Below are 26,001 nucleotides of genomic sequence, written 5' to 3'. Positions count from 1 at the left end.
GCTGACCACAAGACACTAAAGACCACATGACATCACTGTAAAAATAAACCAATGTAATCTAATTTCCATTTTGCCCACCGCTTCATTATTGTTACCTTTAAAAAGTATTTTGCATTTCTATAAACTATCTTGCTTGCTGCGGTCGTGGTGTCAGAGCAGAGAGGAGCTTGCCTGATAAGTGTTGTATTAGGAAACAACAACAGTTCCTCTAATGTGGTTCAGGTTGATCCAAAACAGCTTCAGACTAAAATCTATTAAAAACAACAGCATACTACAACAAACAGGACACTGGCTCTCCAGATAAAACCAACAAGCTATATGGACCATTAAAAAACACTGAGCTCAGGTTAGACTGATTTATAGTGTTTTCTCTGAGGGAATTAACTTTTAATGACATGTAAGGTGAGATTCAGTGATTGAAAATTAATGTAATAACACCGAAGCCTTGAAACCCTTGAATCTCTCCTTGAGTCTCCTCTGAGAGATGCTGGCATGGCGATGATTGAGGCAATTATCTTTTCATCCGCAGTTTCACACAATTGCATCCGCCAGGATGTGTAGACCAATTACAACCCAGGGCAGAGCTGGAGATGTAATTGGTCTTCCTTCCCCCACCCCCTTCTTGTCCACAACAACTGTCAGTTCTGCTATGGGGCTTGCAGAGCACCAGCCATTAACGGGGGGCCATATGGCCTCTTTCTTTCAAACATGGCAGAGCCTTTCAGCGGGCAGAACAATTTAAGGAGGTATGGGATAAATAAAACAGGCTGTGTGCCATCATTTGAAGATATTGGAACCGATCTGTCAAGTGAAAAAAAACAGTTCAGATGCTATTCATTCATGTTTAGAGAGGATTATGTGTTTATATCTGAATAATATCTGTATTCAGTCAGATCTCATCTCTTCCTTTTTAAATTTCTAAATAGTTACTATAATTGAAATCGTGAGACAGGAAAGATTTTAATAAATGGAGATTTGACTCTTAAGCTTTTTCTGAGGGATTGGGATGTTAATTAGATTTTGAATATGACAGATGGGGACCTTGATAGGATTGAACATGAGGATGCTTGATCCACAGCACAGTGTAGCATCCAGGCCCAACACCATCAGTGGGTTTACAGGTGCTGAACACACCAACTAGACCTCCACACGCCTCTGGTGTTACTCCACCCATTATAACTGAAGAAGGTGGTCAATTTTTTTGATCAAATTACCGTTTGCTGAAATTGATTAGGTTATATAGTATAGGTTGTACAGTGTACACAGTGTTATATCCAATAACTGTATTGGTGACTATTGAATTCATGAAAAGAGAAAAACAACATGTAAGATCAAATATGTCATAATGTAATCTGCACTCTGTCACTTCAAGAGATTGGTCTTGAAGACTTACTTAAAAGGCTTGTCTTTTTGGACTACTCTTTATAATGAGATGCCGTTTTAACAAGATTTCATTTGCATTTATATTCCATGCAGTAGCTTTGTAGTTCAAACCTGTAGTGTGCTCTTTTGAATCCATAAACATGGGGTGAAAACTGGTCCCTGACTGTTTTGTTATGGTTAGTTGTATAATTATTTATTTATTTATGGTAAAGAAAGGACTTGCTATTGTCAATGTTTTGTGAATTGTTATCGGAGGATAAATCAAACTAAAAAAATAACAATATACACTTTAAAACTGTAATTTCCTCAGAAAATTTCACTAAAACTTACCTAAACCTAGAAAAAAAATAGGATGGGGAATTCCACCCATTATATGTTGCTGCCCTACCTATTTGTTGTACATCCATAAACCCTCCTGCGTATGAACATTTATCATTTTCCCCTCTGACAGCTATGTCAAGCCATTCCTGAAGTCCTGGGTCACAACAGCTGCCAGTATGACAGAGGGGAGTGTAAATTTATTATTTTACCATGAGGAAATTATTTCTAGTTAAGCCCCTAGAAGAGTTGAGACCAAAGTAAGTCAGAGAAATGGAAAGAGGGAAACAGAGAGGGAGAGGAACTTCTAAGTGAAGTGCATATGTGTGTAATTTTAGTGTTCCTATGTGTGATTACTTTTTTCCACCACCCAGACGTTAGTCATGTAGCGAGAGCTCGGTCCTGTGTGGAAGGTTTTGTGAAGGGCTGGCTAAAGTGCTACTGTATGGAGGAAACAGCTACAAAATGATCGCATTAGCGTGCTTATTTCACATATGATTCTGAATACATTTATCATGCTGTCATATAAATAAACATACAAGCTGTATCATAATAAATTAAAAAGGCCTGGACAATATTTATCCCGTATCACCAGAACAATACAATACAAATACATCTCCCAGCTCTAAATAAATCTATTGCTACAGTATTCTACCTCAGCCATAAATTGTGCACCATGGAGGACACATAATAACAGTTATCATACACTGGTAATTTGGATAAGATGCAGTTCACCTCCTTCTACACTGTCCTGGTCTGATTTATGTCAAGGACTCAAGAGTGTGCAAACTCAACACTGGAGTTTATTTCTGAAATCCAAGTGAGTCCAAGAAAACAACAACAACAATCCCACTGACATGTAGTGTTGGGTTAGTCACATAGCCAGCCTGGCCTGGGGACACTGCAGCTGCAACAAGTCAGCCTGCATTCCCAGCTCCTTCACACACTGGATGCAGCTATGCTACTGTGGTACTAACCAAACAGGCGACCTGCTGTTATCAAGGGCTATCACTGCAGGGACGGCTGTGAAAGTTAGCTAGCCTTAGTAAGCTAGCTCCACTGTGTCTGAAAATGGGACTTAAAAATGCTACTGCGAGTTACTTTTTTTAAATAGGCAGCCGTAACAAGGGTTAACATAGAGCTACTTCACCATAACTTCCTTTAACAGCTCTGTCAGTGAAGTGCCTGGTGGTCAAAAAAAATTATACACATTTATCTTTCGACAGAAGGAATCTTTAGACAAATTCATTATTTTGCCATACACACTTTTGCTTTAAAGAACAAGCTCGTACAAAGCCGAGTGGACTAGCAAATGTAGTTAACGTACCTTTCGCGGCTGTTTTTCTCATTGTCTTGGTGTAATCCTTAACTGCATTCCTCGGGATTGAAAAAAAAAATGAATAAATGATAACCAAGTCGCAGCTTTTCGGTGTGTGGTTTGTTTTCACCCTTAATGAACCCGAGGCTGACTTGTACGGACCAGGCTAACAACAACGGAGGAGTCCCACACAAGACAAAAAGCTCCCAGTTGAGTCAGTTTGAGGGTTTGAAACCGGGGTGGAGAGCAGATAAAACGAACCGACCAAAAAAAACAAAAAAAACCCGTAGTCTGCTCACACGCTTATATTAAATAAAGAAGAGCAGCCGCGGAGATAAAATAGGCTCAAAAGTCCAGTCTTTCCTCACAGGCTGTGTGGTTTCAGACCGGCTAACCACCTAGCCTGTCGCTACTTCCTCTCTCTTTGCCCAAATAACAGAAGCAGTCTGAGCGGAGAGAAAAAAAAAAGTTGAGGAAAAAGGCTGAAGCCAGATTCTGTACAATGAAGGCACCCTGTTGCTCGGGGACATTTATTAAAGAACAGCGCCCTCTATGGGATTACAGCGGCGGTACAAAGGCTCGGGTAATGTACGCAAACATTTAGGCTATTTTAGTAGAAAAATGTAGAGAAAAATCTCTTTTTTTTTCGTCCTGAAATGAATTCATGAGCTGTGTTTGTTCTAGAAGCCGTTGGTTTCAGTGGAACGTTCTGTTGCTAGTAGCAACCGCTATTGGCACAATTCCATAGCAACAGTTTAACTGACGTTGTTACATCCACCATTTTGTCAGATCTGTGAGCAAGTAAATATCTACTGTATCTACTTTATCTGTAGTTATTCATAGGTAATCATGTCAGGGGTAATATAGTCATCTTTTATTATTATAAGTGGTTTGTTTTGATTGATGATGTGTGGTATGTTAATTTAGTTATTCCACTATCAGTTTACTGCTAACCAAGTTGACCAATGTGTTACTAATACAACATTCTAAGTATGTTTGCTAGATGAATTAATATTCGGTACTTTCTGTGGGGATTTGATATTGATTTTTCTTCTGTGTTATTTTTTTTTTCTTTTCTGCCTAATTTGTCATCTAACCCGCCTAAACTTTGGCAATTCCTGTCTCTTTGTCACTGTACTAATCATTACAATACCCCTGTTCTCTTGAACTCTTGTTCATGACATCTTTAGTGGTGTTTAATTGTTTTGTGATTGCTTTTCACTGTCATTAAATTTGTTGTGCTATATTTTTGTTGTGTTTTCATAATTTGGCCATTGCTTCCTGGAAGAGTGACCACTATCCTCAACCTTTTATTGGAAATGTTTAGCGTAGATGTGTTTATTTAAAGTGTAGAAGCCCCTTCTCAATGTGCAGACAAGGAGTGAATGATTGTAATGAAATAAATTAATTTTACATTAAGAATCTGAGATCTCTTGTGTCTAGTGTATGAAATGCAAATCCAGTCCAAGATACACAGAGGTGAACTTCAATTGTCCGTTTAGAGAAAAGTGAACTGTGATTTGTTCCATCTTACGTGAAGTTGTCATCCATAATTAACATGATTATACTTCTCAAATAGTAATAAAGTTTTATGAAATGTCATAAGCTCAGTGAGCTTTTTAGCATCCTCCAGCGAGTTCACAGTGATGGTGCATGTTTTCCTCTTGACGCGAAAATGACTGTAATACTGGTTTTAGGCCACCAGATGTTGCCTGCTCAACATCATGCAGCAAACCATGCATCCACATTTGTCTGAAATACATAGTTCATAAATTACACTATTTAGCCAGATTGTGTCACCATAATAAAAAAGTTATATATTGATAGTAACCACTAACCTCTCAACCATGACTTTGGATTTACATTTTTTTCCATTCCAGGCTCTTCTAGCACCACATCAAGCCATTTGTCCAACAAATTGTCCATAATTGTCATCCGATTTTTTTTTTTAAACGGCCAGTTTTAATTGTCTCCATCATACCAGTATCACAGTGATATTTGTAGTTGTTTGACCACAACACACAGTGGAAGTTGCCATCAAAGAGTCATAACAGGAAGGGAGGTGGTTTCCTAAATGGCTTAATGACCAATCAGCATTTTTCAAACAATAATAAAGTGGTTGTGTGTGTGATTTGTAAGATCTGGCCGTGCTGTTGATGTGTAAGCAGGCAATTGTTTGCTTGTATGTAAGCCATAACAACTGTATGAGGCAGTAGTACAGGGGTGGTGTACTCCATGCAGAGCCAGCAGTCTGCAGGTTTTCAGTCCGACTGGTGCACTCAGCAGCGGAGCTTCCTCTCTGTTTACATCAGTACTAATGATTGAGTTGGTGGAAGCTTCGGTTGCAATGAAACCCAGCAGGCTGCTGGCTCTCTGTGCGACATGTTTGTCCACCTCTGGACTTTCATGTCAGGACCGTCCTTCAGCTTGTTGTGAAATTCTTCTGCCCCTGAGTGGTTAAAAAATATTGAATGCAGCTTTAAATGGCAGAGCAACCTTGAATTATGTAGAAGAGAAACATACTGCACAGCATGAGCTGAGGTTTTAAAATTGAACTTCATCGACTTTACACATCAAAAAGAGAAAAAGTTGTTTAAAGCCTTTTCTGGATCCAGAGAGAGCTGTGCAAAACTTTAATATATTCCCTCAAAGTGATGTCACTTGAGTCAGCATCAGTTGGAGCTGAAAGTGAAAATGGTAATGTAGGTGCCAGGTTTTGACAATTTGATTTTTATGCTTTTTTTTGCTTTTTTTGCTGCCCACAGGTTCAATCAATGTGACTCAGTTTCAGGTCAGGTCCTCCTCAATGTGTGTGGACCTCAGCAACATCTACCAAAGCTGAACACAGAGACAAATATGGAAGTGCCAAAAGATGATGTCTCTGTTATATTCACTAAATGCTGACACTAGCAAAACTCGTCATAATGTCCAGTCACAGTCACTGAGATGTCTACATATGTTTTATTATTGTGCATAAGGGCTCACTGTGTAATTTGCGAGACCTGAGGGCTCTCTCGCAGATTTTTTGATAACTTAATGCACATTTTCCATAAGTCTGCTATACTGCAGACATTTTGACTTGCCATAGTGAGAAAAGCACAGGTGTTAATAGTAACATTAACTGTGGCTCTGTCTTAGTGAGTCGTGACAATAAACCAGCATGCACAATGGCAGCACCCAGAAACTAAAGCAGCTAAATGGACTCCTGCCCTCATTCAAAATGTCCTCCGTGAAAAAAGCCTATTACACAGTTACCTCACAGTTACTTCTGAAGAGGATGGTAGTATTTTGGTGGATATCTTTGGTCCAACAATAATGTCACTGAACTGACTTGAAAGCACAAGCACAATCTTTTTTAATGTCAAAGCGCAGAGGGCTGGCTCTGCATATCAGTTAGTCTTTCACAACACACACACGCACACACACACACACAAACATTTGTGGTTTAGAATACGCACTTTGTGGTTACAATGCTGCTTGAAGTTGTATTTTCAGACTAAGGGCGTTTTCTCAACAGTTGTGAGTGTTGTTAACACCTCAGGTTGCAATAGCTTGTTGTTTTTTACGTGCTTTTCTTTTTCCTCAATTCATCTACAATTACTGCTTCGCCACAGTATCAAAAGATTTTGATTTGCAACGCATATCCTGTATTACCATTTTTACTATATGATTTACTGATGCATGTCTGTTTTGTTTTTACATGTCAGGACTGAAAAGGAGAAGTTGTGTTTGAAATTAGCCACTATGATTTCAGGGGGAAAGCGCATGAATGTTACGTCTCATTGCCGTTACACCTGAGCCATAATGTAGGTCAAGTCTCTCATTGTTATATTACCCTCGTTACCCTTTTCTTGCTCTTGAATGGAGAAACCATGCAAACTGGACATCAACTGAGTAAAAGCACAGAACCATATTAGTGATGGAGATAGATGGAAGATGACAGTTTGCTAAAATAATGACATTCTCTATAAGCACGAGAATCAATATTTTCTTAGAGAAATATTTGGAGCACTGGCGTGATTATAGTTACATTTTCTCAGAGGTTTCATTTGGCCCTTTTTAGCATGCTTTTGAAGCATTTGATAAATGATAATTATAGTGCACTGATACAATTAGAGCCTACTTTGCTGAAAGCTTGAAATATATAATCATAGCTCTTTGAAAGCTCCTCTCTGAAGGGCAAATATGTTCAGCCACTGGATCTGGTCTTGCTCATATTTGAGAAGTGGTTTCTTGATTTTGGGGTCTGGCATCACTTTCTGGAGCTTGCAGGATGCCACATACGCTGGTTCTCAGTATAAAATGTGTTTATGGTTGACTTGAAAGTGGTCATGGTCTCACTGCAGCTGCCTGTCTTATGGCATGCGGCTAGGGTCTGCTGGTGTGTGGTTGGAGGTTTGTTGAAGTCAAGTGTGTCATGCATGGTGACAATAACAGCATGAAGTGAACAGTGTGACGGTGCTCTGTCCCCCTAAACCAACAACCACAGCTGTGTGATGAGGCATATGAAACCCTATATTTGCAGGGAGGGGCACATTTCCATCTGATTTGGAGTTCCTGTTTTTCTCTTGTACTTTCTGAGAAATATTGAGAAAAATAAATTCTACCTAGCTTTGGCTAGATGCCAAGGTCTCGTAAGCACGAGCACGATTCTTTCCACATATCCTTAAAAATATTGAGTCATGTTACTACTGTGTTGTTATGGCATGTGTTTTGAAAGAGCAGTTCCCGTATGAGTTATCATAGGACAACTTGAGCAATAGGATTTGATGTGCTGTTGTAGTAAAATCTGTCCAGGGATAATATGATGATCTTGATGCACCAGAACAGTGGTGGAAAATTATTAAATATCAGTTAGAATAGAATAAATATTGTGAAATAGATGGAAGATACTTGTCGAGCAACTTCTCCGCCTGTGAAATTTAGAATTGTGAGTAACTATGAAATTCTCACTATTGCTTTGTCTCTTTATAAGGTGACAGAACAAAAGTAACTGCAATCACTTTGTTGCATATGAAGAGTGTGTGTGTTTGTGTGTGTGTGTGTGTGTGTGTTTGTGTGTGTGTGTGTGTGTGTGTGTGTGTGTGTGTGTGTGTGTGTGTGTGTGTGGTGTTTGGGTGTGGTGTATATATCTAACCTTCTTTGGCTTACTTCCCCATCAAAATGTGCTGTAAAAATCTGTAGTCAGTGGCAATCTTCTCACACACTCAGCATCACCAGCAGCAGCCAGAGTAAGTACTCTCTACTGCACAGCATTCACTTCACTCTACAGCTGTGATAATTACCTGTAATGGAATTTATCAACATATAATAGCATGTTAGTGGAATACAATGTCAAATATTGTAATTTTTTGATGGATTTCAGTATTCACACTACACTTTGTGGAAAAATGAACTTATATTTCACGTTTTTCCTCAGATTTCATTTAAAACAATATGAAGCTTTGAAAAAATGAAAAAAACACTCAGTTTTCAGGAGTTGATTTTGATTGATGCCACCAAAGAGAGTTTTAGGAGAAAAAGAACAAAATTAACTGAGGTGTTTGCTCATTAAGAAAGTAATTATATTACAGTACATAATTATAGTATTCAGTCAGCGTTGCTGCTTGAGGATTTTAAGAAATTTTACAGCATCCTTGTAATAAACAAAGCATGTATATCCATCATGCGGTGACTTAAATGCCCTTTGCACCTGCTCACTCATCCTGTGTTAACCACAGCTAGGTGGAGTATTGCGGCAGGATGGAGGCATTTAAATTATGCCTTTTAAATCGACTGAAGCACCATAATGAGGAAGCCCATAGGAAATAGAGCAAGAAGAATTATCTTTTATGTTTGCACAGATGCTGTATAGAAATTGCTCTTATTCCTTGTCCTTCTCTTGTCCGCTCAGGTGTGTGTTGTGCACAGGCAGAGCTCCAGTGGTTAGAGTGTGACGTTAGCCTGTTCGATCACAGGAGTTCCACACTAATTCCCGTGAAGCTCGTAGCAGCTCTGCTCAGCCTGTTCCCTCCCACTGCCTCGATCTTGACCAGCCCAGCTGCTGCCATGAATGTCCTCTCCTCCCTCACTTCTTCCTCCTCGTGCCCCCACTTGTACCACTTACCCAGTAACCCCAGCAACAACACCAACGCCACAGCCACTGGGATCAGCCATGTGATCCTGCGGCATTACAACCACACAGGCCGCCTGCAGAACAGGACCATCTCAAACGCACAGAGCATCATCAGCGCCTCCACAGCTTTCTTCCTCGCCTTCAGTATTTTCATCATCCTGGAGAATCTACTGGTGCTTGTGGCCGTCATCTCCCGCATCCGCCACAGCCGGCGCTGGGTTTATGTCTGCATTGCCAACATCACGCTCAGTGACCTCCTCACAGGTGCTGCCTATGTCGTCAACATCTTTTTGTCAGGCAGCCAGACGTTTCGCCTCACCCCTGCTCTGTGGCTCTTCAGGGAAGGTATGCTGTTTGTGGCCCTGGCAGCATCCATATTCAGTTTGTTGCTGATTGCTGTGGAGCGTTACGCCACTATGATGAAGCCACTGCCCCAGAAGTCAGCCAAGAAGACCTATTGTAGGATCTACGGCCTGGTGGCACTCTGCTGGGGGTTTGCGCTGGTGATTGGCTTCCTCCCCTTGCTGGGCTGGAACTGCATGTGCAGCCTGGACAGATGCTCCACCCTCCTCCCTCTCTACTCCAAGACCTACATCTTTTTCGCTCTCATCATCTTCTTCCTCATCCTCCTAGCTATTGGCGTGCTCTATGGTGCCATCTACTGCCATGTGCACAGGAGTGCCCAGCTGGGGCCACAGCGCAGTCGCAAGCGCTCCTTGGCTCTGCTTAAAACTGTCATCACCATTGTCGGGGTCTTTATGGTCTGCTGGGGGCCGCTGTTCCTGCTGTTGCTGGTGGATTTCTTTTGCGTCTCACGTCAGTGTGCACTGCTGTTCAGTGCTGACTATTTCATTGCCCTGGCTGTCCTCAACTCTGGCCTGAACCCCATCATCTACGCCTTGGGCAGCAGTGAGATGAGGAGGGCTATGGCTGAGCTGCTGTGCTGCTGCTGCCTGAGGTCTGGCCTCTGTCACCCAGACACGTTCACATCCAAGGAAACCAGCAGCACCTCAGAAAACAGGAGGGACAGTCTGAGGAACAGTTTCAACAAGATCAGGAATCTGAGCGTAAACTCACCGCCGTCAACTCCTAACAAGCCCCGCAGGCCACCCAGAAAATACAGGCTGAGCTCCACCACCAGCTGCCTGTCAGTTTCAAGTGGTTAAACCACAATGTGCTCCCCTCCCAAGCAAACGAGACCTGTGTGCACTGATACACGTCTAAGCATTTCCTCTGAGTTTTGGTTTGAATGTACAGTGCTTTGCCAGAAGATACTCGCACTGATGATTACACACTGTCAGAAAACCTATTAAAATATGAATTTAAACTGGAGTTGTAATAATAGAACAGAAAGCTTTTTTTTGCATTATCATACATTTATTTTCTCAATTAATTTTACACACTTGTGTTGTGTTGTTGCACTGTATTTGTTGCTGTTACCCAGTCAATTAAAAATACGTATTTTTATGGATATTAAGGCAGATTATTTACAAGAGGTATTATTTACATGGATATCATGGAAATGTGCAGAATAGGAAAACATGTACATATATACTTGTATTGCACTGTATTGTAACATTTTGTGCCTGGTGTTCTTTACATAAAAACAACCGATGAATATATGAATAAAGTTTATTTTTCTCTAAATATATACGTGCATGCTGTAAGTATACTACCTATGCTTTCCTCTGGAGGGAGACACACCATCGAAGCCCATCTGCTCCTGCAGATGGATGAGATGATTCAAAATGACTTTCCCAGCCTGAGAATACACATTACAGTAACCTCAATACAAATGCATCATAGTTTTCTAAATTTACCACATCTGACAAAAACAAGGTCTTTGCTCTCTCATCAGTTTAATGCAGGCTTTGCAAAACACTTATGTGTCTGCATGAGAGAAAATATTATTAACTTTACTTTTAGAGGCTCATTTTCTTTGTTAGACATAACAGGCTCCTCAAAAGTCCTTTTCCAGGCTGCTCTCCCCTCCCTGCTTTTCTGACAGAATGACTGATTGAGGTTCAGCACAGAGGAGGTGAGGGCTGGGACTGCAGCCCCAAGGGCACACACAGCCGGGGCTAATTGATAAATTCATTATGCCAGTCTGCAGGGTAGATAGATAAGGTTTAGCAGACAGTATGCACCTCCAAGTCATAAAGGCTATACTGTACCCCTGCAACTTCATACTGGAACAATTTGTTTTGTCTTGATATGAGATTTTGCAAAAGTGTTTTCACAAAACAAAACCTGCAAAGACAGGGTATACAGAATGTGCTATGCAGTTTCATTCTTTATTTCATGTGCCATAGTTTGCTACAAGAAGGTGCAGTTTCAACTGAGAGGCGGCAACACTGTCACTAATCACTACAACTTTCAGTATAACGTGGGTGCTTTACTTTCTGAGGTATCTCTTTTCACACTTGGGCAGTAGTGCAATTCTCACACCATATCTTAAAGAAATGACCGTTTACATCTTTATGCCCTTTTTCTCCAACACAAAATATCCATGACCAACGAAATAACAATGAAAGTTGAAATTCGGGGAAAACAACAGTGCTTATTGTTTATGGAGCTTTTAACACTCAAAATCTCATCTAGTTTGTTGCAAATCGTGTGGTCTGATCTGATATGATCGACAGTCACCTGGAAACAAGCAACCAACCGTCGCCAGATTCGGGTTCAAATGTTAAAAGCCATTAAAATAGTAATGTGTCAGCAGATAGTCTGAAAATGATTGATGCATTATAACAGGTTTTACAAATTACACTTGACACATCAATCTGCTGATAAGCGTTTGTGTGGTTGGTTTGTGTGTGTGTGTGTGTGTGTGTGTGTGTGTGTGTTCTTGTATGACTAACTTGGTGGGGCCTAAAGATAGGGAACACACTTACAGTGTGGGGCCTACAGTGTTTTGTGGGGACATGTTGCTGGGCCCCACTAGGAGAAAGTCTTTCCTTAACTATGTTGGTGTTATTGCTAAATTAAAAAGTCAGGGATAGGTTACTATTCTTTAGTGATAAGATTTTCCAACCATCCTTTTTTTTCCAACCAGAATTTGCAGAATATCGTTCTAAATGCCTTGTAAGTGTTGCAGTAGACTGCAGTGCTGACGTCCCATCCCCTCTTCAAGTCAGCCTCTGCTCCATTGGCCTTCCTGGGAGGTGTTTTCTTATAGAGTGTTTTTTAAAAAGCTCAAACATGATACTGGGGTTTTCTATCCATTGTCTAATGAGTATTTATTATTAGCACTGTTCTACAGATAGTGTCATTTTCAGTGCCGTGTCATTTTAATAAATTAAACAACATATCCCATGAGTGACAAACTTACTTAAGCTGTGTGCAGTGTGTTGTGCTGTGTTCAATCAACATACAACATCAACACTCTCTTTGTGTCACAATGAAAAGAAGACATTACACTGGTGCAATGACAGAGTGGAGCTCTAATCCAGAGATAAATTCTTTATAATGTTTGTAATATACTGTATATTCATGCAAGCAAGGACCAACAAAACCAGTCTGTTCAGCAGTTACTTCAGCTCGATCCTGTTGTTGCAACTAAACAAACAAATAAACAAAAAAAAAGCAATCATCTGATCTTTAAAATCAATTCACACACTTATCAATGATGCCTTTTGAGGTGTTCCACTATCCTGGCAGCCTGTCACGCAGACATTCCTGTTTATGGCGTGTGAGCTGCACAGGCTCGTCAGTGACGACTGAAGGAAATGAGGCGTTGAGGCAAGAAAGCAAGAAACTTTGCTTTTGTCCTTTTACCTGAAACAGACGCCCACGCAGCGGCTGACGTTACTGCATCATGTGCCATAATGGCAGGAAAACACACATTCAAAATACACAGACACACACATAGTATATGCGCATGCACAGTCAGAGACAAATATGCCCATAAACACACTCACACGCTCTAAATCTGGTATCTGCAGTCGTTTATGAGGTTTCTGAGAAGTGAGGAGCTCTGAGGCCTGCTCTCCTCAAAATCTTTTCCTGTTTTTTTGTGGCCGGGGAAGCAAACATGTCATTGCTGGCTATGTGTGTGTGTGTGTGTGTTTGTGTGAGTTCCCCTCTCATGAATTCCTGCACCTTTACGGTTAAGAGTAGGGGATAAGCCTCCCTCATCCAAGGTCCTGGCACAGCTCCAGGTCCAGTGCCTGATGAAAAAGCAACAGCAAATTCCAGGCTTTATTAGCTCTAGGCTCAGAGACATTTGTTGTATCTTATTTGACATGACCAATCCTCGCTGCTCTGTCTCCGTCTCCCCTTACAACAACAAGGCCTTTTCTCTGCTCTAAATGAGGTACGATGGGTTAATGATGGTTGCGTGCAGACGTGGCTATGTCCTCAATAATTACCTCGCTGGCTTTGCCTCCAGGTGTTCAGCAGACAGCTAATGATGTGTCTGAGGAGAGGGAAGGCAGCGGGTGAGGCAGAGCCAAGCTACTCGGGGGAGAGTGTGATATGTTGCCATCAGCACTGCGACAACTCGACAGGACACGAGCTGCACAAGAACTGAATGTGACATAACAGCCTGGGAAAAGAAAATCTAAAAAATGTTAAAATCTCTAGTCCGTCATCATGGATAAGTGATGTTTGTGTTCTCAGCTTTTTTGTAATCATTTCAAAGTATTTTTATTTACTGTAGGCAAATTCCACCTTTTGGATTCTTTTTTGGTATTTTGGCCACCATTCCCATCAAGTTATAACAAGATTTTAAAGGAATACTCCACCCAAGTAGTATCAAACACAACCCATGAAAACTTAAAGGGGAAAGAACATACTTTTATGGCAGTTAAAAAGTGACCTAGTTTGTTGAAGAAAAACTACACATGAAAATGTCTATAGAAACTTCCCCTGAACCGCCTCTGCAGCGTAATTTACTTCTCTGTGATCCTGTCCTTCAATCCTATGCTTCCTTTTTTTCTAACAATTCATATATTTAGCATTTAGTCCTCATATGACTAAATGCACAGCTTCTCGTTTAAACGCCCATACACAATCCTTTCAAACAAGTGTGTGTGTTGATTTGCACACTTTAGAGTGGATGTCTAATACAATACAATACACAATAGGCTTTGACATCATGCATTTCCTTTAATCTTTTGGATATTTCAGGACATTTTTGTCCATCTCTGGGCCTCTGAAATCATTTCAAACCACCGTCACCTCCACTGTGCTCCTACTTTCTACAGAGTTGCTCCATCCTGAAAAAAGCAACATACAGCAGAACAAAGGTGAGTTACTTTGTCTCAATATTCATGGTTGAGTAAGATGGACGTCAAGCAGCTACCCAGGACAGGAGGACAAAGGTGAGGTTGAAAGAAAACATTTTCCAAGCCTGTCATCATAAATGCCTCGAGCATCAGCTCTAGAGAGAGTCTGCTGAGTTTGTTTGGGATTTATAACACACTGATGCATTTAGAGAAATGAAATAACTCTAAGCACACAACAGAAAGACACATGTAGTATCTGTTCATTTCTCAGTCAGTTATGAGTGGGCGTGCAGGGATCCACTCACTCAACGAATGAGTGATTCAGGTCGTTCAGTGAGTCAAACAGTGAGCCCTGAGTGATAGTCATTGGCCAGAATTAGGCCCAGCAAGTAAAAGAGTAATGCTGAACTGTAGATCAGTTAAAAAGTCATTAAAAGCAGAGTTCATCTTCAATGTGCAATGAGGAAACTTTTAAAATATCAAGAATTATAAACAGTTAACAATCAAAAACTTTAATTTTAGGCCTTGAAATGGGCATTAAAATATTGACTAAGCAAAGTTTGACTAAAAGAGAAGTCTACTGGCTGGAGAAAAAAAACTATAACTCTTTCCAGCATTGTATCTATGGCTGCTAAATCATTATGGATAGAGTTATCACAAATCACTGGAGTCTATTATGAGAAAAACTTGCAGCAACCGCACAGTCGAAGCTACTGAAAATAATCCTTCAGCTCCAGAGATGACTTTTACTGTTTGTCACAGGCCAGAAATTGAAGGACGCCATTTGACTCTTAAATCCACACAGCAGCCAAAGAGAAGGTATTGAACATAGTGTATATAAACACTGAAACTATCAGTTGTGACAAACAATGTATGGGGCTGGGGTAAAGAAAAAACACTCCCACAATGTAGTAAATGTCTGTAATTGCAAGAATGCTTTGACTTGAGTTGATGGAGGGAAAGATTATCATTCCTTTCTTGCTGATATGCTGTCACGCATACACGGAGGTCACATGGGAATGGAAACTGTAACGGAGAGAGCCTGTGACATCTTGTTCTGGTTTCTTCTGTACCTACAGCTCATGGAAAAGTGGAGGAAAAACATGTCTGAATATTACAGATAATCCAGTTAGGAGACAGATTAACTCACTTAACTGTTTTTGTTACATGAAAACATTTGCATGATCTGGTACTTAGTGGTCCATTTAAACAGCAGAATGTAAAGGTAGTTGAAAAATAACGACATGCAGAAATTTCTAAAACTGTTTAATTGAAATTGATGTAGAAGTATTGAGCGTTTCTGCAGAATAATGAATTTAATGTCATGAAAATACATTGAGCTTGAATACTGGACATCTTTTACTAATACTCATTTGTCATGATTTGATGTGCTGCACCTGTTTGCTGACAATATGCACAGGGCAGGTGAAAACACAATCATGTTGTGACCATGTGTGCAAAGTGCCTGTGTTTATGTTTTATGTGTGTACATGTCAGCATGTGTATTTATGTGTGCATCTGTGGATCCACAATAACTGCGCCCCCACAGTGATATAAAGCAGACAGTGGCAGCCAGGTGTCTGTTCGGTCAGCCAGTCGTTATCTGGTCTTTCTCCTTTGCACACAGGATCATTTCATAAACTGGCAGTATCAGGAAACGCTCTTTATTAAGCCTAGCGGACTCGCTCCCTGAGAAAGACTCCAGTTTGGCTACTTTACAGCCTCCTGTTCCACATTCAGACATCAGTAACGGCTGTGCAAATATCCAGTTTTGTGGTTACAATTATACCTAATCAATCACTGTGTTTGCCATTTTCCTCCTGGCAGCTGACGTCTTGCTCTTGAGAACAAAGAGAACAAAAGACCAGCAAGGGCGTACCCCATGTCCACACGAACAAATCAAACATTTACATACAAGACCCTTTTCTTCTTCACGTGTCAGTTTCTGTCGACTGCACCTGGCTGAGCAAACTTGTCTGAAGAAGCTGGACAACAATGCCCTCTTCTTCTCTGGTGCAAGTGGATCTAAATTAGGATTTATGTACTTTTTGCTCATAGTTAAAAGTTAAGCGTCTCTACAGCTCTAAATAATCACATACCAAATATGTCGTTCCCCATACACACAACAACTCTCTAAACTGAGGACAGACGACGAATGAGGAAGGATGAGAGAACAGGACGAAACGAATTCTGGTCAGTTGTTGCTTATGAGTGCACTGCCACGTCGTCCTCGTCCTGCATTTTTGTTCTCTATCTTAATGGAAAAATAGCTCAGAGGTGCACGGAAGAGATGGTTCTGGAGTGATTTACTCTGATGCTAGTTTGGGTACATGTGGAGGAGGAAGGGTTCTTAAAATCTTCACCATCTCTGGGTGCAGCTGTTTCCTCTTTATCAGATTCTAGATAGTGGGACAACGGATGGGCAAGAAGTTATGTGGTATAAAATGATGGAGGCAGTTGCACTATCAATACAAATCCTGTTATTAACTGTTTTAAAAAATATATAAATAAATAAATGGCACTTTCCAACAGGATGAAAAAAAAAATTCCATTTCTCTTTCATTGTGAGAGTAGAAGACAATTACCAAAGACAACACGGGTTTTCTCTTGAGGGCTGGATGTTGGCCATCTGCAGTGACTTTCCTCTCAACCTTGGGAATGTATGTGAGTATGTTTGTTCTCTTTTCTTAATCCCCTCTCTCATTCTTGCTGTGCTTTGGCTGAGCACCGTGACCACTTAAGTAATTGTGTTGTGAAAGATTTTTCAAGGGTGATGATTCGGCTTTGGTTCCCAAAAGTTTCTTAAGTGAGGATGCAGAGAGGGGCTATCCAGGGGACTCCTTTAGAAACAAGGCTAAGACTCTACAGCCACGCAAGCAGCTCCATGAGACGTTACTTAGGAACATAGACTGTATAAAAGAAGTGGACATTGCCACCGTGACGTCACCCATTGGTTTGTGGACCGCAGTTTTGAAGCCTTGAGTTTGGTTTCCCGGGCGTCACCATCTTTTTTGGAACCAGAAGTGTACATTCATTCTACGAAGACCGCCTCTGTTTTCCTCTAAATGGGAACATAATTTACTAAATGAACATTATGTTGTGTTGAAGACTTGAAACTAGTGACTGAGATTATAAACTCAGTAGGAAAGTGTCTACTGAGGTAATAAATCAAGTGAGAATCCACACATATACACATATTTCTGAAAACGTAGTATGTAGTACTTATTTAGTTCTTAGTATTACAGCAGCAAACAGAGTTTTCTGACTCTCTAAAACCTGAACTTTTGAAAAATGTCTTCCAGAGTGGAGTCAGTTTTGCCTGTATTCATGGGGATATTATATGTATTGAGTGTGTGCCATGAACCCAAGGTGGCAGGCTACTGGTTTGTTTATCCCAGCTTGATGTGGATTCAGGCACGGGCACAAAATTTGTGTGTATTTTATATGACTGTTACCCGAGACCGCTGACTGAATTACACTAATAACACTGAAACACTGAAATTTGAAAGTCACAATAGTACATAGTCTGTATTCACATGATAAATCTTTTCCATGTGAGTCATCTGACTGAATGAAACACTTTGTCTCAAAGCTTAAATCCTCCCTCTGTGCATATGAAATCAATAAAGCGTATTCTCAATCACTGTCAGTCTGACTATAAATCCTACACGACTTCACACATTTGACCTTTGCATTTCAAAGGCGCTTCTCTCTTCTTCTCTCACTGCTGAGATTTCTCTGGAGACGATTTGAACTCTCGGTTGTGACTTGCAGGTTTGGAGGTCCTGTGCTGCAGTAGTGGTCCGCCGCCGCTGGCCTTGGTTTTTTCCATGAGCCCTGCGGAATGGAAGGAGCTGAAGCTTTGTAGAGCAGATGTTCCCGCTCAGCTCTAAACCAAATTACGTAGCCAAGCTCACAGCCATGGGCCAGAACCGCACAGATACTGATTGAATGGTGGAGGGCGCAACTAAAGTAGATCAGGCTCAATAAAGCAGCCACATCATGAAATCTGGTCTGAGGCCTGAAGATAAAAGGGATATTGAGATCACTATGGAGACTAAAAGGAGACCTGGAGGCTTTGGTCTGGGTACCCGTCGCTAGTTGTGTTACTGTGTTTGTCTGCTCAAGAATGTGTATTGTCATGCTTTTGATTTTGATGTATGAAACATACAGCCTGCCACTGGGTCTGACTAGTGCAACTCAAATAGAAAGTTAAACTTTTGACCTTTTGCAGTTTTCTGGAAATCGTCACAAAACTGATAGTAAGTAAACCACCATCACCACACTGGTAAGGATTTTAGAGACACTGAGTCAGACAGCTTACTGTAAATAGTCTCATGCTTTTATTATTTGGATGCCTTATATATATATTCTGTTACCTGTTTAGTAGCATTGTCCTTGAGTGAAACCGTAAAACCATAAATCTGCAAAATGCCAATATCTCATAAGCTAAGACGTCTTGTTTCTGGCCTTTCTGATGATGCATTTTTCAGACAATCTAATGGGTTGTTTTACACATGAAAGTCTGTTTACAGGTCAGGGAGAGTACTACTGCATATGTGAAAAAAGTTGTCTAAAGCCGTTTGTGTCAAAGTCTGATAAAATTGCCTCAAGTGATAGCACTTCGGTTGGGGCTGAAGACTGCATGTTGGAAAAAGAAAAAAATCTAAGGGTGTGGGGTCAGAAAAAAGTGAGTTAACCAGACTTCTGTAGCTCACTTGTCATCTCTGCTGGAGGCTGGAGGCTGGAGGCTACATTAGCAGGTACCAGCAGAGCAAACCCGAATCTCCAACTGAACTATTGGCAGTGTATTGCGGTAAGGTAGGCGCCAGGTTTTGACAAAGAGGAAGAAGAATGGGTGGAATTTAAAATATGATTCACCTGAAACATGTCAAATCACCAGATTTGGAGAAATATGGTTTACACTGGACAGAAATAAAATTCAGATGGGGAAATAGTGATTCATATTCAAACTGAATATATTGAGGCTAAAAATACTGAAGTGATCCTGTGAAATTCTCCCCAATGACAAATAAAACTGTCATAAAAAAAAGTTTCTAAAACCCTCAAATTGACATCATGACCTCAGTTTCCTGAAGCAAGGCAACACATTGCCGCCCACCATTTCTCCGCACCGCAAAGATAATCTCACATTTATTTTTATTATCCTCATTTCCGTCTTTTGTTACCTCAGCTGGCTTTTTATTCTTCGTCTCTACCTTTTTTTCTCCATCTGCAACATGTTTCCCTCCTAGGAATACTTGATGTTATCTCATGATATGAGTACATTGAATAAAACACAATACTAGAATTCTTTCTAAGGCGTTTAAACTTTATTACATTCAATTGTGGGTGGATTCGTAATGAAACGAAACATTGGTTGCACTGGTAACATCAAAATAAATCATGCTCCAAATGGTTGAAAATAGTTAGAAACTTACTGGCATTTAGAATAATGCACTTCATGCACTGTTGTCTTCCACATTCACTCAGATTAAATGCTTACATAAGTCACAGCTAGTGAGTCAGTGGTACCACAAACAATGCCCCGAAGTCAATCTCACACCGCTGACACAATGAAAAAACTACTTTCTAACCTTTTTTTTGAGGTAATCTCCTTGAGGTCTGAATTGAACATTTATCCGCAGGAATTCAAAGTAACAGAAATATAATTTCATGATGCCAACCACGATCAGAGGTGTCGCCGGATAAGAGCAGATTCATCACCTCTGCTAATGAGCTTCCATGTTCCCGTGGGTATGAAATCTTCAAGATGAAGCATTTTCCTTTGGTGGCTGCGAGTTAAATGGAGAGTGGGAAGGAAGCAGCATTGCACACATTTCCAATCAGTGATAATGGGGACTGCTGGGTGACATCAATTATACAGGCGTAGCAGACATTTCTCTGGAATTACCTGACAATGAACTCCAGTCTCAGTCTGGCCTTTGACAGCACAGAAAGGGGAAAAAAAGAGAGAGGGAGAGTCAGAGGGAGAGAGACATAGGTAAAGAGTGAGACGTGCTTGCAGCCTTTTCAAGGGAAGAATGCTGAAATAAACATGAAGGTTGGGCAGAACAACAAGATCGACTGCATCAGTATGTAACAGTATTCACACAACGGGCTTACGACGCCAGGGCCTACCTATCAAGCAAAAAATGCTAAATCTGCTTATGAAACATTCATATTTTAGCAAAGAAGGGGACAGTCATCTGACTTGGAGTCGCACCGCCATGCATACGCTTCAGGGTTCAGCGCCGTCGTCTGACAGGTTGGAGGGCTCAGGCTTGATTTTCATCATGGCCAATGACTCGAGGCAAATGCCCCACACTGGTCTGTGGTGGGTGTGGTGGACCAAACATGAGCGCACTGCAAAGGTAATGTGGAATCTGGGCTGTCTGTTCAGTCGAAGTTGATGAGTCAACGTGGGACATAGATCCTGCTAGTTAGTGGGCTCCACTCCTGTTCCTGCTGAACTGAGCCAGTTTTCAGGTACAACACTGATACCAGTTCAGTAGGCACGGGAGGGCACAGCCCAGACATTACTCTGCTTGACAATGCTGTGCAGTCTGCATGCTAATACAGAGGGTGTTCATTTAGAACCAGCAAAAGGACTAATATGATGTGCTATATGCAGTAGAGGAACAGTGTCACGATGAATTTACTGTCAAGCTCTGTGGCGCGTGGCTATAGCGTTGGCTGCATTTTAACTCAAAATTTTTAGTTACTTGCAATGAGTCCTTAATTTCAGACAGAACTAGACAATGTAGCAGAAATAATGCACAGCTAGTTGTAAATAGTGCATTTTTTTATCCAACCTGTAACTCTAAGACCGACTAATGATAGTAAATGATGCACTCCTTGGTCTCTGAAGTAGTACTGTAGTTAGCCAGACATGCACACCACTGTAGCTTGTGGAGAAACTCAAAGCGTGACAGACCTGCCATGTCTAGTTACTGTTGCTAATCTTATTTTTAGACAATCGATGCTTGGGGAAGGGCTTATCAAACGGCTGACAAGGTGCATGCAGGTTTCTTCTCCGGCACATAGGTCCATGCCACCAAAACACCGGCAAACTAGTCCTGAGCAAACTTAGTTGGACATGAACTGATCGTGCCCAGATGGGTCTGATATTTAGCATCACATTCCTAATATCGCAATACAACCTGTGGCATTTTGAAGTCCATATTAAACCTGGGTCAGTGTGTCTCACTGAAACACTTTCCAATACACTTGGTATGCATGATGATTCTTGCCAGATGAATAAGGTAAGATAAGACAGTTGTTGCTTCAGGCCAACACAATAAAAAAAATGGTTCAGCTAGTCTCACGTCTGGACTGTATTGCGCAATCAAGACCTGCATTTGGTCCACATTAACTAGACTCTAAATAACTCCTACAGGGGACCGTGATCTTTAGTTTTTCTGTGTGCCCACCTCCCTCTCTCTCCACCTAATCTCTCATCACTCCCTCCTCCTCCTCCCACCTCCTTTCTACATATCCGAGATCATCAAGTTCTTTCCATTCACCGGAACAAATCCCCTCCGTCGAATCAACTATTTCACCTCAGGCACTGAACTTAGCCACTGTGAACAACACATAGCAGGGATCAATGCTCACCAATTAGCTAAGCTCTGTGCCTTTAGCAAGTGGGTGGGTGGCTTTTGAGGGAACAGACTCACGCAGACCTTTACGTGACTGCTCATTGGTAAAGTTTGCTTATGATGTCGCGGTTTGCTTCATGTTGTGTTGCTGCCAACGGAGGATCCTAGCCTTCATTTTAAAACATCAAAACTGCGTCCTTGTTGACAAATCTAAGTTCCAAGAGCCGAAACACGATCAGTCTCCAAAAAGTTGTCCTATCGTGTAAAGCTGTGTGGCTCTCATATGCATTTACAGCAACTTCCTGGCTGATTTGAAAGGGGAGAAGAGTGAAAACAGTTTAAATTTCAGACAGCTGCACATTTAACTGCAGCCTTATATGCATTAAGACAGTATTTAAGGGAGCCACGTGTTCTCTCGCAGTTTTCCGTGTGAAACCATTTCCACAAGTAACCTCTTGAAGTCCATAGAGAGAGTTGATCACAATATCCGTCTAACCTCTCCAATATTTATTCCTTTGACTCCATGGCAACATCCAGTGTTGGATAATAACTGAAAAAACAGACTACACAAAAGCATCCCACAGTGGAAATATAACGCGGTCACCTGCTGAGCTGTGAAAGAGTGGAAATCCCTGGCAATGTGATTTTTGTTTCTCTTTGTGCATCAAATCACGGTGCCAGGAACCCTCCCCACCACAGCCGGGGGCAGAGGCCGGATCCACCCTGCACCTCCCTGCCCTCCGTAACTTCTCCAACATCCTCCTGGGCTCCAGATGCCTTCGTCCTCAGCAGCTGTGGTGCACCTGTGACCTGACAGACAGACGAAAGGAGAGATGTAGGGTGCATTACTCATCAGAGAGTCTAAACAAAACCTTTGCATTTGAACGTGATCTGATGATGATCCATGACACACAATTTATCTCTGTAACAAAAACTATTAAACTTGTGGGATGTGAGGAATGACTCTGCAGACTTCTCTGTTGCAAAGATCAGCAGGATTCAGCAGATGTGGAGTCTAGCTGGAACAAGCAGAGCCAGCCACCTGGTCAGTTTGTTTAAAGCAACTCAGGAGCAAAAAGAAAACACTCCTTGTTTGAAATGGCCAGGTCAAACTGCCTGGTGCTCCTGGATATCAATACTCTCACTGTAAAATGTCAGCAGAGGAAAACGAGCACCATAAAGAGATCTGGATCTGATTTTTTTCTTGCAAATAATAAACAGTCAATGACAAAAGGACATGGTTCTGCTTTGTCTTTGTTTCCAATTAAGTAACTTGGTTTCATGTCTAGAGAGGTCTGTTTTATTTGTTTTCCCATTGTAAAAAGAAAAAAGGCATTTGAAAAAAATTGGAGCATCACTGTGTATTATTATTATATTTTGTTGTTGTTGTTTGTGCTGTTTTGCAGGGAAAATTCCCGGCCCACCCTGCTAAGGAAGGAATAATGACAGGATTGTTGAGCGGTGAGGAGGAGGTTAGGGCTGAGTCTCAACAGTCCTTGATTGCTCCTCATACATCGTCAGCATCTCCCCACACTTCATTTGTGATTCAAAATGATCGCAGAACCACATCAGTAGTTTCTTCTTTCACAAAAGGGAAATCCAGACCAGGGTTTTTGGAATAACCTCAGAAATATTACAACCAGTTCTAGTATTACAAAATGTTGCCTTGGTATAAGTAACTATTTTCTTTAATTTTTTAACAAAGGTGGTCTCCTCTGGTTTGGCTGGGAACTGCTCAGAGACAAGAAATAGTCCACCGAAAATGTTATTGTTAACATTATTGTGGTTACTCTTGTTACGCTATAATGTTTTTGCTATCTTTGGAGAGAGCCAGACTAGCTTTTACCACCTATTTCCAGTCTTTATGCTAAGCTAGGCTAACTGACTGTAGCCTTGCTGTATATTTAACAGACATACGAACAGTATCAGTCTTCACATTTCTCTGCTGGAATGCAAATGTAGTGTAGTTTTCAAAATGATTAACTGATTGTGCTTTTTGTGCTTATGATTTTATTGTAGCGTATATGCCAGTGATTAACTACAGATTACAGTAACAATTTGTGCGTCAGTCCCATGAGGACCATGACTGAGACGGAGGGACAAATTTATGAGATTTGTCTGTAGACAGCACAGCAGAAGTACAGATCACATCTGAAAGGACTCGAGGCTACTCCAGAGCGTAACATAGCATCGGCGGATTTTAAAATCTTGATAATTAGAAGTTCACAAGACCTGTCGTTGTAAGTCAAAGCTCTACTCTTGTCCACACTTGCAGCCACATAAAAACATTACAATATCCGCTCACAGGCTCTCAGTGGCATCTGTGCATCATTTTCTAAAGGCACTTCATGTCTCCCACAGCCTGGGTGTTCATGTGCAGAGCCACGGTACATGTTGTACAATCTAACAAAGGCGTGAAGAATCCTTCCAGACAGAGAAATATGTCTGCCCCGTCAACCAGTGTTAACAGTCCACCACTCCCTGCGTAGGAATCATGAATAAATATGTTGGTCTAGGTTGTGAGATGTGGAACATGAAGTTGTGCTTCACTGAACAGTTGTAGGAAAGTGGAATGAGGAATTGCCTGTGTGTGTGTGTGCTTTGTTCATTTGCATGCATGACTTGGAGTGTTTGAGTACGAAAGAGAAGAAGAAAATGTGTGTGAGTGAATCAAAGGGAGTGGTCATGCCCTCTGACATAGTGTGAGTCACTGTTTGTATACTGGGTGTGAAAGCTGGATAGGGGGAAAAATTGATTGGTTATATTATTGTGAAGTTTAAATGAGTGGTGTGATGAAGTGACATATTTTTGGCCATGTAGGGTAAATTACAGCTGACAGTCCAAAACCTAAATATATTAATTTTATCATCAACTATGAAAAAGCAAATGTTTGTCATTTTTACTTGAAAAGTTAAAGATCAGTTTGGAAAATGCAAATGAATTTACTTCTAATATTCTCTGCAACTGTAGGTGTTCAGTTTGACATGATTTCCATATGTCCATGGCAACTGGACGTGACTCTCATCGTCATTTGTTTGTGGTCTGGGACAGCATAATGTCATGTCTCCGGTTTGTACAAGTCAGAGTGAACACAATTTACAGCCTGATGGAAAGCGTTATTGTACACATGGCTGGAGAAGGTGTGAACAAGTTGCCACATTTAGAAAGTGCAACGTTTGCACTCTCCGCCGAACAATATGACCTCATTCACGCAGCCTGGAGGAACTGCTTGGTGGGCAAAAGGCCGAAGAAGAGTGGAAATAATACTGAGCTAAAGTGGCATTCGGTAACCTGAAAACCTGAGGAACATTAAAATTAACGCACACATAAATACCCACAAATATCTAACTTTCTCTGTGTCTCCCTCCATTTTCTCTCAAAGCCACATACACCATTTGCTGAAAAGCAGTTTCTCATGTAGTTCTGCTCCTGGCAGTTGGCAATGTTTACGCAGGAGATGTAATGATATACGTATGTGGTCATGGCCGCGGGTGTAAGATTCACATCTCAGCCCAGCCGTGCAGCGCTGACGTCACCGTACATCTCACACTTCGGTGCTGCTGTGATTTGTCGCACTGCTCTCACAAAACACCAAGCACCAAGTGTTGAGAGGGAGAAGGAGAAACAAGAGACACAGAGAAGCCTAAGTGTGTGAGAATATGTGTGTGAGAAAGAGAGTAATATCAAATGTGGCCTGGTATGTGGATGCCATACTGTTGTGTTGTTCTGTAAAGTGCTAAGCGCTTCTGAAAAGTAAATCTGTTTTTGATGCACAGCATTTATGAGTTCGCCGGCTCAAACAGTGCACCCTTCAAAGCAGACTATAAAGGGGTCAGTACACTTCGTGCAAAGTGCTTGTAGGATCATTCAACAGCGTCTGAAACCTCCCTCCCCGCCAGCTGTGTCCAGTGGCTTTCAAACGTGATAATTCAACATTCACGCCTACTTAACAATCTGGGTAAGGTGTGTTATTCATTTTCACGTTTTGTGCGTACAAACGAGTGCAAAAACTTGAATGCCTTCCAGAAGAGAAACAAT

The 26,001-nt window shown here is 41.2% G+C and overlaps 2 protein-coding genes across 8 annotated transcripts in view; one reads left to right on the top strand and one right to left on the bottom strand.

Moving 5' to 3' along the window:
* LOC139202278 (myosin IXB) overlaps positions 1-3,408 on the bottom strand; it is a 55,916-nt gene extending 52,508 nt beyond the window's left edge. For all 7 annotated transcript variants that reach the window (XM_070831681.1, XM_070831674.1, XM_070831675.1 and 4 more), the window contains exon 1: positions 3,029-3,408. The gene's annotated coding sequence lies outside the window, so the exon portion shown is untranslated. The remainder of the gene's footprint in view (positions 1-3,028) is intronic.
* A 4,790-nt stretch (positions 3,409-8,198) lies between these two features.
* Positions 8,199-10,743, top strand: s1pr4 (sphingosine-1-phosphate receptor 4). The gene is made up of 2 exons (XM_070832920.1): positions 8,199-8,250; positions 8,913-10,743. The coding sequence occupies exon 2, from the start codon at positions 9,068-9,070 to the stop codon at positions 10,298-10,300; it is 1,233 nt and encodes a 410-aa protein (XP_070689021.1). The 5' UTR covers positions 8,199-8,250; positions 8,913-9,067; the 3' UTR covers positions 10,301-10,743.
* The last annotated feature ends 15,258 nt before the right edge of the window (positions 10,744-26,001 follow it).

Source organism: Pempheris klunzingeri, chromosome 6, assembly GCF_042242105.1.
Source record: "Pempheris klunzingeri isolate RE-2024b chromosome 6, fPemKlu1.hap1, whole genome shotgun sequence".
Classification (NCBI taxonomy): Eukaryota; Metazoa; Chordata; class Actinopteri; order Acropomatiformes; family Pempheridae; genus Pempheris; species Pempheris klunzingeri.
Note: the sequence above shows the minus strand (reverse complement) of the source record. Positions and strands in the feature narration are given on the sequence as shown.

Bases quoted from the DNA above. Each gene is read 5' to 3' on its own strand.
- s1pr4 (XM_070832920.1), top strand. From the start codon at position 9,068: ATGAATGTCCTCTCCTCCCTCACTTCTTCCTCCTCGTGCCCCCACTTG.